General features: G+C 38.3%; 2 protein-coding genes across 2 annotated transcripts; both read right to left on the reverse strand.

Moving 5' to 3' along the window:
- Positions 1–3,752: 3,752 nt before the first annotated feature.
- Positions 3,753–4,375, reverse strand: LOC117315090 (zinc finger protein 235-like). Its single transcript, XM_033869237.1, has one exon. It carries the CDS (start codon positions 4,364–4,366, stop codon positions 3,905–3,907), a length of 462 nt encoding a protein of 153 aa, XP_033725128.1. The 5' UTR covers positions 4,367–4,375; the 3' UTR covers positions 3,753–3,904.
- LOC117315089 (zinc finger protein 37 homolog) lies at positions 4,360–9,709 on the reverse strand. The gene is made up of 4 exons (XM_033869236.1): positions 9,606–9,709; positions 8,272–8,388; positions 7,546–7,693; positions 4,360–6,482 (listed from the first exon to the last, which is right to left on the reverse strand). Exon 4 carries the CDS (start codon positions 6,219–6,221, stop codon positions 4,377–4,379), a length of 1,845 nt encoding a protein of 614 aa, XP_033725127.1. The 5' UTR covers positions 6,222–6,482; positions 7,546–7,693; positions 8,272–8,388; positions 9,606–9,709; the 3' UTR covers positions 4,360–4,376.
- Between the last annotated feature and the right edge of the window lie 5,076 nt (positions 9,710–14,785).

Below are 14,785 nucleotides of genomic sequence, written 5' to 3' on the forward strand. Positions count from 1 at the left end.
TAGGGCCTCTGCTTTGCTAGATTAATGCTCTACTGATCTAGAAATTTCTAACTGCATCAGTGGAAAACATTACCTTACACATGATGTCATTAAAATTAACTTACTGAAGACCTACATTATTTAGAGGTTATCTTATTTTTCCGCTTTTCTGCACTGGACAAATTACGCTACATTATGATCACGCTAATTTTAGTTTATATACATCGGTTCCCATGGAAACTATTGGTGGTGATGCATAAATTCATCATTCCGCTTATCTGTTTGCATTTGGTTTTGCACTAAAATTTGAGTTTGTCAAATCACACAGGTACATATATATACATACATTCACAGTTATGTTTCGAGTGAGTTGGGTATGTTTCATAGGTTTTGTAGTTTCACATCCTTTAGCTGAATTATAACATCACCCACCTTTGGTTAGCACCAATATATTCTTATTTTATGTAAATTTAATTAAAATAAGTTTTGTCACAAAAAAATCATCTGTGAGATTCATATACAGTCAAACCTGTATTAAGCGACGACCCAAGGGACCGACCAATATTCAGCGATTTCGTCAATGGGGTTCGACAAATAGAACGGCCTATTTTTTCAAAATTCATTTGTCACGTGCAGATTGGCAAACAAAAAAGTGCATTGAAATAATACGAAAAAAACAAAGTCTGTTCAATTCTTTTCATCATTTGTGTAACAATATTGAATAAAATGTCTTTTTGATACTTTTTAATTAACATAACAAAACGATTTACGTTAGTTACAAGTAGTTCCGGTGGGTGAATATATTCATGAGCGGCATGGATTGTTGTCACGTTTTGGGTGTCAATTATGGTCACATAGACTGCAAATCTTTTTACTAAGTTTATATCGTGGCTTTGCCACCAAAATGTAAATATATACTATATAGATATTGGCAGGCTTAATCTTATTATATAATTTCAAGACATCGGCTTATTGCTGATACGTATGATACTATATATAGCATATAGCACACTTGAATAACTCTTTCATTGAAACGTATAACACAACCACTATTTAGCATTTACAAACAACCTTAAAGATGTACGTCGATGGCTGACAAAAGAGTAATTATGACCTTTCTTGGATCTTTTTTCTTTTAATTTTGTAACAGGAGAGGAGAAAATGTAGCAGCTAGACCGGGGTTCGAACCCGGGACCTACGAAGCCGGATGCTTTACCAATTGAGCTACCTGGTCACAGATGATCATCCCCAGTCCAGTCCCGCTACACACCTCCCTCCTTTTTTCTAAGTCTTCGCCCTCGAATATACACGAGACCCTTATACCACCACCATGGGTATTTTAGTTGGGCGCCAATTTTGTAACAGGAGAGAAGACAAGAGATCCCAGAGGGATCTTGGCGCCCACCATTGAATGATCTTCATAGGTTCCATGTCAGATTGATCTTTTCTCTACTTTTCCCTTCATTTTACTAATCTGTGCAAATTGAGACATCCCTCCAGTACTTTTCAAACAAGGGAATCCTAGCTATATAAGAAATTTGAGATTTAACGTTAATGGCTGTTTGTTTGCCAGGTTGTTTTCAGGACAGACTGGTCCAAAAATGCAATACAAGGGACCAAGGGGAACCTACTTATGAAATTTGAGAAAGATCCATTCAGTACTTTGAGAAATAGAGATAACAAACTTCAATTGTCAAAATCCAAGATGGCGGTCTGTCGGCCATATTGTTTTCCAATTGATCTCAAAATGCAATAAGCATAACGAGGCACCAAGGGGAACCTCCATATGAAATTTGAGAAAGATCCCTTCAGTACTTTCTCAAAAATAGCGATAACAAACTTCAATTGTCAAAATCCAAGATGGCTGCCTGTCGGCCATGTTATTTTCAGATTGGTCTCAAAATGCAATATGCATAACTAGGCACCAAGGGAAACTTACATATGAAATTTGAGAAAGATCCCTTAAATTCTTTCTCAGAAATAGTGATAACAAACTTCAATTGTCAAAATCCAAGATGACTGCCTGTCGGTCATGTTGTTTTCTGATTGGTCTCAAAACGCAATATACATAACTAGGCACCAAGGGAAACCTACATATGAAATTTCAGAAAGATCCATTCAGTACTTTCTCAGAAATAGCGATAACAAACTTCAATTGTCAAAATCCAAGATGGCTGCCTGTCGGCCATGTTGTTTTCAGATTGGTCTCAAAACGCAATGTGCATAACTAGGCACCAAGGGAAACCTACATATGAAATTTCAGAAAGATCAATTCAGTACATTCTCAGAAATAGCAATAACAAACTTCAATTGTCAAAATCCAAGATGGCTGCCTGTCGGCCATGTTGTTTTCGGATTATTCTCAAAACGCAATATGCATAACTAGGCACCAAGTGGAACCTCCATATGAAATTTGAGAAAGATACTTTCAGTACATTCTCAGAAATAGCAATAACAAACTTCAATTGTCAAAATCCAAGATGGCTGCCTGTCGGCCATGTTGTTATCCGATTGGTCTCAAAATGCAATATGCATAACTAGGCACCAAGGGAAACCTTCATATGAAATTTGAGAAAGATCCCTTCAGTACTTTCTCAGAAATAGCGATAACAAACTTCAATTGTCAAAATCCAAGATGGCTGCCTGTCGGCCATGTTGTTATCCGATTGGCCTCAAAATGCAATATGCATAACTAGGCACCAAGGAAAACCTTCATATGAAATTTGAGAAAGATCCCTTCAGTACTTTCTCAGAAATAGCGATAACAAACTTCAATTGTCAAAATTCAAGATGGCTGCCTGTCGGCCATGTTGTTTTCCGATTGGTCTCAAAACGCAATATGCATAACTAGGCACCAAGGGGAACCTACATATGAAATTTGAGAAAGATCCCTTCAGTACTTTTTGAGAAATAGCGATAACAAGAATTGTTTACGGACGGAGGGACGGACGACGGACCACGGACGCAGGGCGATTTGAATAGCCCACCATCTGATGATGGTGGGCTAAAAATGTAGCAGCCAGACCAGGGTTCGAACCCGGGACCTCGGAACACTAGCCGGATGCTCTACCATTTGAGCTACCTGGTCACCTACCGATGATTGACCCAGTCCAGTCCCACTACAATCATTTGAATATTTAAACAAGATCACCACATACTGAGAAAGATCCATCAAGAACTCAACGAGAGTAGGGTTAACACACTTTGACTCAAGAATCTATATCGCTAAATGAAATAAGATTAATAACCATGATAAACTCAAAATAAAACATGCACAAGCTTAAGGACCAACAGGGAAATTTGAGAAAGATCCATTTAGATCTTTCTGAGAAATAGCCATAACAAACTTTAACTGTCAACATTCAAAAAAAATGGCTGCCTGACGGCCATCTTGTTTTCAGATCAGTCTCAAAATGGAACATACACAACAAGGGACCAAGGTGAACCTACATGTGAAATTTGAGAAATATCAAAGAAGAAAAATTTCTGAGAACAAGAATTAACGTTAACTGTTAAAGAAAAGGATGCTGGATGAAGAGTGATTTGAATAGCCAACCGCCATCAGATGGTGGGCTAAAAATTTAAGATTCACTTTTGATCTTTTTAATTCAAATTTAAGGCGAATATATGTTTGATTGTATACTGTCTGCCGAAACTATTTCGTAGTTGACCTACTGACATTTTGGTGTAATAAGAAATTATTTTTAGGAAGCTGTTTATATATATATAATATATTGATCTCAATATGCTTCTATGCAGTTGGCGCCATTTGAAGAATTGTATTTTTGTGACTTGTGACAAGTATTATAGGTATTGCATCATCTTAACCCTTTCAACCCCAAGAAACTTTAGTGGACTCTGCCATTCATTCATCATTTGAAGTCCAATATGGTCAGTAGGGGTACAAGGGTTAAAACAACACTGTTTAAACTCCAGCCACACCGCCAGTGTAATACATGACGTGGTCGTTAGGTACCGGTACGACTATACGACTGTCCATCGACACCTTCTGATGTGGATGAAGCGACAACACTTGAGAATGAACATGCACGCGATTCACATGACGACTTAATTTTCCTTTTTCCTTGAATGCTTTTTCGCACAGGTCACACTTGAACGGCCTTTCGTCCGTGTGTGTTCGGAGATGGACTTTGTACTGCGAGGCCGTAGAGAACTGTTTTTGGCAGTACTCGCAGTTATAAACTTTTCCGTATTTGGTTTTGATGACCTCGCGACGCAGTCCTTCCTTGATAACGTGGCTCCGCATGTGGGCTTTCCATGAGTCGCGGTACTTGTATTCCTTACCACAGAGGTCACACTGGTTCGCCTTTGCAGTGGTGTGGATCAGCATGTGTTTTCGCATATTTGCCACTTGCCGAAAAGACATGCCACAAATTTCACACATGTACGGCTTTCGCTCCCGTGTGAGATCTCTGATGTACGTTTAACGCCGATTTACTGGAGAGTAACTTTGAACAAAGATGACATTTAAATTCATCTGTTTTTTCTTCAGCATGTATACGTACATGGTTTTTTAAAGTATCGTTTTGCTTGAATGACTTTCCGCAAACATCACAGATGAAGTTTCTTTCCGCACTATGGACATACCGAATGTGTTTTTTCAAACTACATCGATCAGAAAATAATTTCTCACACAGCTCACATTTCAGTTTAGTCCGATTGTCGCTGTGGATTCGGCGATGAAGATTGAGGTTCTGTATCCGTGAGAATTGTTTGTTGCAGACCTGACAGATAAATTCTCTATGGACTTTCTCTTTCTTTCCGGGACACTTGTGCTCCTGTCCCCGGCGCCTGCCACAGACGTTGCATTTCATAATTTCAAACTGGGTGTGATTTGGATGTTCCGTTGCAGTATGCTGGGTCAGACTGGCCCGCGTCGAAAAATTTTGTTGACAGACCACACAGAAGTGTTTCTGTAGATGCTTCACCAAATGACTCTTGTACGCGTCTTCCGACACGAACACTTTGTCGCATTTCTCGCAGTTGAACTTCATTTCCATATGTTCTTTAGAAACATGCTGACGTAACTGCGATTTTGACATACAAATCTTTCCACATTCTTTGCAGTGGACTTTTTGTCTTTTATTATCATTCGCATGCTTTAATTTCAAATGCCGTTTCATATCATTTACGAGCACAAACTCGTTGCATTTTGTACATCTTCTCTGATCACCTTGGACACCGTGCGACTTTTCATGACGACGTAAATTTGAAGAATTTGCAAATGTTTTACGACAAACACCACAGCGATGACATTGAAATGCTGCTTTCCGTTTTGCAGCTCCACGTAAACAAGAAGCGTCATTAATTTCTCCATCGGACACAATTGTAGCCTCACTATCATTTCCATCAGATACAACATATTCACCATCGTCACTGTTCGCCTGCTCGCCATCAAATTCCAAATCATCGCTATCTTCCTTTTCTTCTAAAGTCGGTTTCACTTTTCTGGCTTTTGTTTGACGGGTTTCTTTAAACACTTTTTTATTTTTCGTAAACTTCCTCTTCCTGTAATCAGGTTCTTGTTTGATCTCTTCATTTTCATCCACATTTCCTTCTTTTTTGATGTCGGCGTCCCGTTCTCGTTCGAGACAGGATACAACATTACTTATAACCAATTTCAGATCTTTTTGTTGATCCCGGAAATTGAAGTCCGTCTCAAATCCGATACTGAAATTACTGTCATCGGAGGAATCAAACTGCCTCTCTGTTGGAAGTTTTTCTGCCAAGTCACTTTCTTTTTCGGAGTCGTTTTCCAGGTTTTTTCCAGCATTTACTACTGCGGATGGCTCCAGATCGGTTGATGACGTGGTCTGATCCATAATTTGGTTTTTAGGATCATCTGCAAATGATTTTTCTGTTTTGGATTCTGACTCAAAATTTTGATTGTCAGAAAAATTAGCACTTTTGTTCTGATTCTCGTTTCCATTCCCAACAAATTTTGCATTTTCCTTTTGAATTTCAGTAAAATCCTGCTGAGATTTGGCAACATTATCTTCATTCAAATTTGGAATCAAACTTTCCCGATTCATCGTTGGATCAGAGAAATTTCCAATATTAGATCTGATCAGATAGTCACTTCCACGAGTATTTGTATCCTGAATACAAATATTTGAATCATTGATATTGCTAATATTTCCGATGTTCATATTTGCATGGTGGCTACCATAGGGAACGTTTCCCATATATGTCGACATAACGTCCCGATCCTGTGATGTCATCTCGTAGCTCGGATGTCCCGTCGCCTCCGACTAATCCAGTATTACCCAGTTGCATCATGACGGGATTTTGCGGCCTGCCCATGTGGAATTCTGTGGCTAACGACTGAAGAGCTCCCGCGATGGTGCTGGCTGCGCTATCGCTTACAGTCTGTTGAGAATGACCTATGTGGACTGAGGAGTTTCTGTTGGTTGCCATGGATACAGCCTCCATGGCATGACTGTATGGCTGACCTCCCATATACATTGAGGAACTTGCAGCATCTGAAACAGAATTTAAAAATCAAAGTATCACAAATACAGGAGCAGCATGTAAGATGTATTAGATACAGCAATAAACCAGTTGACCAATACATCTAGCAATCTCGGTCTCAAAGTTGACCAATACATCTAGCAATCTCGGTCTCAAAGTTGACCAATACATCTAGCAATCTCGGTCTCAAAGTTGACCAATACATCTAGCAATCTCGGTCTCAAAGTTGACCAATATATCTAGCAATCTCGGTCTCAAAGTTGACCAATACATCTAGCAATCTCGGACTCAAAGTTGACCAATACATCTAGCAATCTCGGTCTCAAAGTTGACCAATACATCCAGCAATCTCGGTCTCAAAGTTGACCAATACATCTAGCAATCTCGGTCTCAAAGTTGACCAATACATCCAGCAATCTCGGTCTCAAAGTAAGGGTTTATAACAGGTGCAGGTTTTTGTAGGAATTATTCAGGCAAGTCCAGAACACTGAAGAATCCCTGAACTTGGAGATATAGTGGGTACTCGCAATGTGAGCGAGTCCTACAAACAAAGTACGAGTCCAGCCCTCAAATATCAGCCTCAAAAATCGCTGTCCAGGACAGTGAAATTGTATTTGTTTATATTTCTAATAAACTGCAGTAGATAGGGACCGGCTTATAACTGGATTAATATGGTATGCATAAGGAACTCTCTTAAAGAGGGACATCATCATTACTAGTACAGATTTTCAAATAAAAAAAAAAATGGATACTTTATATAAGCAGGCATCATGTTTCATAACAGTAATTAACGTTTTGTTAATTAAAGGCTTCATATACAAGTCAGGTGACTTGTAATTACCATAGCAGAAAGTCATTGACAATTTTTTACTGAATTTAAGATTAATACCAGATTAAAGATTTTTTTGGATTTGATAAAAATTCAAGGACTTTTCAAGAAAGTATCATAAATTATCAAAACCTTTAAGTGCAAAATATCAGAATTATCCACATTCTTAAATAAACAGGTGCATGAAACACAAGTGGAAGGACCGAACTGTTGACCATATCTTATTAAGCAGTATGACTTCTTACTGTAACAGTAACTGAAGAATCGCTGAGCAAGGTCTTGGTTTGCCTGTAGGAATTGTCTCCCTTTGACAGAACCAAACTGCTTTTGGTTGCCTCCATTTCCTGCTGTTAGGAGAACATACTCCTCTCCAGCATTAGAGAGTTCCGAACACTGAAAATAAAACACAAACACTAGAGAGTTCCGAACACTGAAAATAAATTAAAACATTAACACTACAGGGTTCCTAACACTGAAAATAACAGATAAATACGTATACTAGCAGTTCCGAAGACTGAAAATAAATGAAAAAAATATTAACACAAGATAGTTCCGAACACTAAAAATAACACATAAATACTTGAGGAGTTCCAAACACTAAAAATAACACACTGACTAAAGAGTTTGAACTATGAACACTTAAATAAAATTAAATATTTAAATTAAATGTCATGTAATTATAACTATGCATCTCCTGTCCAGCTTCAGGTTTGTCAGTATAGTGTAGAGTGAGTTTTTATCAAACTCCAGGATGGGGGTTCAGACCCTGGGGTTGGAATGTTTCATTCTGGGTCATAATAAAGTGCATGCAACTTATTTATTTTCAGCAATTAACTCAAAAGTGAAACTAAATGTTATAACTGGACAGATTTACAATCTTAAAATAAGCCAAAATATAGATAAGTTTCCCTGATTAGCGATTTCTTTAATTACTTTACATTTTCACAAACCAAATATTTTTCAGTACCTACCAATTTGAGAACTGAATCCATCTTGCAAAATGGGATGTCAGTAGTAATACATGTAGTGCCAGTCTGTGAACCACAGGAGGTGTCAGAGTATAGTAATTGGGACTGGCAGGTGGAAATCTGTAAAATACAAAGTTTTTTTTTATGATTAGTTTGCAATTTTACGTAATGTTGATGGAGATTTATATCTCTACATTGCCCACCAGGACTTGAACCAAGAACCTCTGAAATGTAAACAGATGTACTCTATATATAATCAATTAATTTCACAAGACTCATTGTGTTTGAAACAGCATATTCCCAGCAGACAATTGATAGGGAAACTCTATTTTGTTATTACATTTTTCAGGAAATTTTATTCAAAAACTTTCAATATTCTGGTAATGAAAAGACACGCAGTCCCTTTTCATCCCCAAATTCTAAGACAAATCAAATAAATATCTAGTGCAATATGTAGTAGATTTTCGGTACAGGAACACATTATGTTCCTCGATCTACACCGACTCAGTTATTTGCAGTAATATATTAAATCATATTTCATTTTTCTGTTGTGTTACAGTTGCTCTATTGTTATATACATTATTGTGATTACCCCAGAATGTATCCAGTCTATCTTTTAAATATACATGTATATCCATATCTGAAGCAGATAAAATGTCTTCTGTTAGGCTGTTTCACAGTTTAACATATCTAGCCAATATTGGTAGTCACCCGACCAAATTCGGCATGCACTACAACATTCAATAATAAGTCTTCTGACTTACCAAGAACAAATACTTATTATAAATATCTATAATAGAATAGGAGTGAATTCGAATCAATCATGAAAAAAATCCTGGTCCTGGAACTAGTTTCACTTTTACATCATTTACACATCTTCTTTTAGCCTTTCAGTCATCATCTCCATATATCTGGAGAACTGATGAGGTAATTTCTTCGAGCTCCAAACAGTCGTTTCCTGTACGTGTATCTTGTACGAAATCGTACCAACATCCCCATGAACGGGTGTCAAATTTCACCAACTTCTACAAACTACAGTACCAAGAGAAAAGCTTTCGGTGGTAGCTGTGGGTCGATACACTTAACATATGTCCTTGTTTCGGACATGAAAACGCCTATGGAAGAGCTCAATTCTGGTATTTAAGTATCAAAATTCACTGTCTTATAAGCAATAACGCGAAAGGCGCTTGGCTGTAGGTTGAGTACAACACAGCTCGCACACCCTGACAAGATGATAACTCGAGAAGCTGATGAGGCGTACGACCGACTTGATGCACCTTCGATTTAAATCCTGCACAACAATGAATAAGATTTTTAAAACGAAATATTGGTCTTACCAAACACCTCGATAATTCTTTAACTTCAAAGAGGCCTACCAACATAACAAAGTAAAGTTTCCAGCATCCCTCTGCCAGTACTTCCGGTACATCTACACGCTTTGTCTAATTGTTGGACCAGAAGGAGCATAGATATACGGAAAATGAGTGTAATACAAGAACGATAACTCCGCAACTGTAACATGCCGATGACAAGAAGTAGATAAGAAAATTTTGTTGGGTCATTGTACTACTATTAACAAACATATGAAATAAATTAATTGCTTAAAGAATTTATTAATTAATTCTCCAAAATAAAATTTAATTAAAATATAAGAATATGATACATTCCATAGCTATATTTCGAAACATTCAGTAAATCAATAATGCATAAATGTTCATCAAAATACATGTCCTCAAAATAACACTATTCCCGTTTCCCGTTTGAAAGGTTTACATCAGATGATTACAAGAGTAACCTGTACATGACAAAAAGGGCCATTCCATGAACATTCTTATTTATTTATTTATTTATTTATGTATTTATTTATTTTATTTATTTATCTGTTCATTCATTCATTCATTCATTCATTCATTCATTCATTTTTTTTTATTTGTTTATTTATTTATTTATTTATTGTATTCGCAGTTATCTTTGTTTCTATGAAATACAATTGGCCTTTTACCTCTCAGTTACTTTTAATTTAAATACGACTATAATTCCAAACACCGAGGTCGGAATTCTCTGCTAAAATCAACATACTTGTCACTCTCTTAAATAATGGAACAAAGTCAAAAATAAAGTTTGTTTTCACTGAAGTAAAACAAAATCGGACTTGAACACAGAACAGTGTGATTAACCAAAAGTACAGATTCATAAATGTGGAAACATATAGTCGTGTCCTAGTATTTTTATGGGTATCCGTATAAATCTAGGATTTATTCATATTTTGCATATCTATTTTTTTTTAAATATTATTATTAGAATAAGGATTTATTTACATATAGATAATCCACTTTGCTATTTGGATGGACACAAATATCACGTCCAATCATAAAACAGAATATAGTCATGTGATATATATATATATACAGAGAGAATAACAACAGTTCCACTGGGCGAATGAAAGAGCAACACCCAGGGGACGTCTTTTCGCTCAAGGAAACATCATACTCAAATTAAAATATTTCGCTTTCATATATACACTGATCGTTCCTATCAAAATTGACCGCGAATCGGAAAGGATTTGTCCTTTGTCCTATATGCTCACGTCCACATATGAGCCTGGCTGTTGGTGTCTCCTTGACACTCGTCTTCACATGAGCCTGGACTGTTGGTATCTCATTGACACTCGTCTTCATATGACCTGGACTGTTGGTGTCTCCTTGACATCCGTCCTCATATGACCCTGACTGTTGGTGTCTCCTTGACACCCATCCTCATATGACTCTGACTGTTGGTGTCTCCTTGACACCCGTCCTCATATGACACTGACAGTGAGTGTCTCCTTGACACCCGTACTCATGTGACCCTGACTGTAGGTGTCTCCTTGATACCCGTCCTCATATGACCCTAGGTGTTAGTGTCTCCTTGACACCCATCCTCATATGACCCTGACTGTTGTTGTCTCCTTGACACTCGTCCTCATATGACCCTGACTGTTGGTGTCTCCTCGACACCCGTCCTCGTATAACCCTGACTGTATGTGTCTCCTTGATACCCGTCCTCATATGACCCTAGGTGTTAGTGTCTCCTTGACACCCATCCTCATATGACCCTGACTGTTGGTGTCTCCCTGACACCCATCCTCATATGACCCTGACTGTTGGTGTCTCCTTGACACCCTCCTCATATGACCCTAGGTGTTGGTGTCTCCTTTACACTTGTCCTCATATGACCCTGACTGTTGGTGTCTCCTTGACACCCTCCTCATATGACCCTAGGTGTTAGTGTCTCCTTTACGCTCGTCCTCATATGACCCTGACTGTTTGTGCCTCCTTGTCATCCGTCCTCATATGACCCTGACTGTTGGTGACACCTTGACATCCGTCATCATATGACTCTGATTGTTTGTGTCTCTTTGACATCCGTCCTCATATGACCCTGACTGTTGGTGACACCTTGACATCCGTCATCATATGACTCTGATTGTTGGTGTCTCCTTGACACCCGTCCTCATATGACCCTGACTGTTGGTGTCTCCTTGACACCCATCCTCATATGACCCTGACTGTTGGTGTCTCCTTGACACCCATCCTCATATGACCCTGACTGTTGGTGTCTCCTTGACGCCCGTCCTCATATGACCCTAGGTGTTAGTGTCTCCTTGACACCCGTCCTCATATGACCCTGACTGTTGGTGTCTCTTGACACCCTCCTCATATGACCCTGACTGTTGGTGTCTCCTTGACACCCGTCCTCATATGACCCTGACTGTTGGTGTCTCCTTGAAACCCGTCCTCATATGACCCTGACTGTTGGTGTCTCCTTGACACCCTCCTCATATGACCCTGACTGTTAGTGTCTCCTTGACACCCGTCCTCATATGACCCTGACTGTTGGTGTCTCCTTGACACTCATCCTCATATGACCCTGACTGTTGGTGTCTCCTTGACACCCATCCTCATATGACCCTGACTGTTGGTGTCTCCTTGACGCCCGTCCTCATATGACCCTAGGTGTTAGTTTCTCCTTGACACCCGTCCTCTTATGACCCTGACTGTTGGTGTCTCCTTGACACCCTCCTCATATGACCCTAGCTATTACTGGCTCAATGCCTTGACACCCATCCTCATATGACCCTGACTGTTTGTGTCTCCTTGACACCCATCCTCATATGACCCTGACTGTTGGTGTCTCCTTGACACCCTCCTCATATGACCCTGACTGTTTGTGTCTCCTTGTCATCCGTCCTCATATGACCCTGACTGTTGGTGTCTCCTTGACACCCTCCTCATATGACCCTGACTGTTGGTGTCTCCTTGACACCCTCCTCATATGACCCTGACTGTTTGTGTCTCCTTGTCATCTGTCCTCATATGACCCTGACTGTTGGTGTCTCCTTGACACCCTCCTCATATGACCCTGACTGTTGGTGTCTCCTTGACACCCTCCTCATATGACCCTGACTGTTTGTGTCTCCTTGTCATCCGTCCGCATATGACCCTGACTGTTGGTGTCTTCTTGACACCCTCCTCATATGACCCTAGCTGTTGGTGTATCCTTGACATCCGTCCTCATATGACCCTAGCTGTTACTGTCTCAATGCCTTGACACCCGTCCTCATATGACCATAATTGTTGGTGTCTCATTGACACCCGTCCTCATATGACCCTAGCTGTTGGTGTCTCCTTGATGCCCATCATCTTTTGACTCTGACTATTCGCGTCTCCTTAACACCCTTCCTTATGTGACTCTGACTGTTAGTGTCTCCTTGACACCCGTCCTCATATGACTCTGACTGTTGGTGTCTCCTTGACACCCTTCATCATGTGACCCCGACTGTTGGTGTCTCCTTGACATTCGTTCTCATATGACCCTGACTGTTGGTGTCTCCTTGACACCCGTCCTCATATGACCCTGACTGTTGGTGTGACATTGACACCCGTCCTCATGCGACTTGGGCTGTTACGAGGACGTTAAAAATATGTTGTTAATGTCACGTGATACGCGTACGGGATCTCGTGTAACAAATCTCAGCATTTTAAAGACTTCATAGTTAATTAGCATTCAGTATAACATTTAAGCATGGTACAAGGTGACATGGCAACTAGAGAATTGGGAGTATTTTTTTAAACAATGTACATAGCAAATTATATATAGTTACTGTGTTTATCATGAACATTGTCGAGTCAAATAAAAATAAAATACAAACTTTTATTATGGCACTAAACATATAATATGCTAATTACCCCCTTTTTAAAAAAAAACTTTTCTTAGTTTAGAATGTTTCGTATGGATTTTCCCTTAATTTGGAAATAATTTGCTTAATTTGGATTTATTTTTCCTTAATTATTTTTTTTTTTTTTAATTTGGATTAAGTTTTCTTGATTTGGAATTTTCCATAATTTGCATTTACTTTGCTTTATTTGTATCAATGGTGCTTAAATTTGATTTATTTTATCTTAATCTTGGTCAATTTGCGTCTTGGATTTATTTTGCTTAATTTAGATTTTTTTCGGGTATTATTATTTAGGTTCCAATTTTACAAAGGGGAACATAATTTGGGACACGTTCTGAACAATAAATATGTTCACACTTATTTATTTATTTATTCATTTATGATTGGAAATTTATTTATTTACTTATTTGGCAACAAATTATTTATTTATTTATTTATTGAGTAGCAAATTATTTATCTGTTATTTTATTGAATAACTATATATTTATGTATTTATTGAATAATAAATGTACATTTTCTCTCGTTAAGTTTCCAATGTCTTATTTAGTATGAACTTTCCAGACAGGTCAGTATGATTTGACGTGAACTCTGCATTATCTTTACTTTATATATACTTGGAGCAACACAACTTGACCCATTATTGACTGATGGACACGATTCGGTCAATACAGGTCAAGCCTGGAAACAATAGATTACGTCACAACTGTGTTTTATCATGCCATGAACACGATCTGTGATTGGCGTAAGCTCTACCCAGCAGCGAGTACGGCCTTCTTTTATAATCGTATTACAATGGCTAGGTACAATATATATAATGGATGTTTAAATCGTTCTCACGGCTGAATAAACCCGCTAAAGCACAGATGGGTCAGCTTGTATCTGATAAATAGCCACTCCAAATTTGTTTAAACACATTCGTTTTTTATCAAAATAATAATTTAAAATATCAATACAAATCCTTAGGTAGTGGACCGAGAATTTAAACTTTGGAAAATGATTTAAAACCATTTTTGATCAGATATAACAATATGGCCAGTGAATACTTCAAGCCGACATGTCTCGCGGAAGAAAAGATCTTGGACGGACTATTACAGGCGATATCTAAGCTATGTGAACTTCACATAAGAGAACTAATTTGAAATTTCTCCAGAATAGTTATATTTTTAAAAAACCTTCTTACCTGTACCGATGATTGGATACCCTGACAACATAATTTGTATTGTATAAACAATGTACATTTCTTTATTATCATTAATTAATTATCGGATTGTCTGTATTTGTAACGGTAAAGCTGGCTGT

The sequence above is a fragment of the Pecten maximus genome, chromosome 17 (genome assembly GCF_902652985.1).
Source record: "Pecten maximus chromosome 17, xPecMax1.1, whole genome shotgun sequence".
Lineage (NCBI taxonomy): Eukaryota > Metazoa > Mollusca > Bivalvia > Pectinida > Pectinidae > Pecten > Pecten maximus.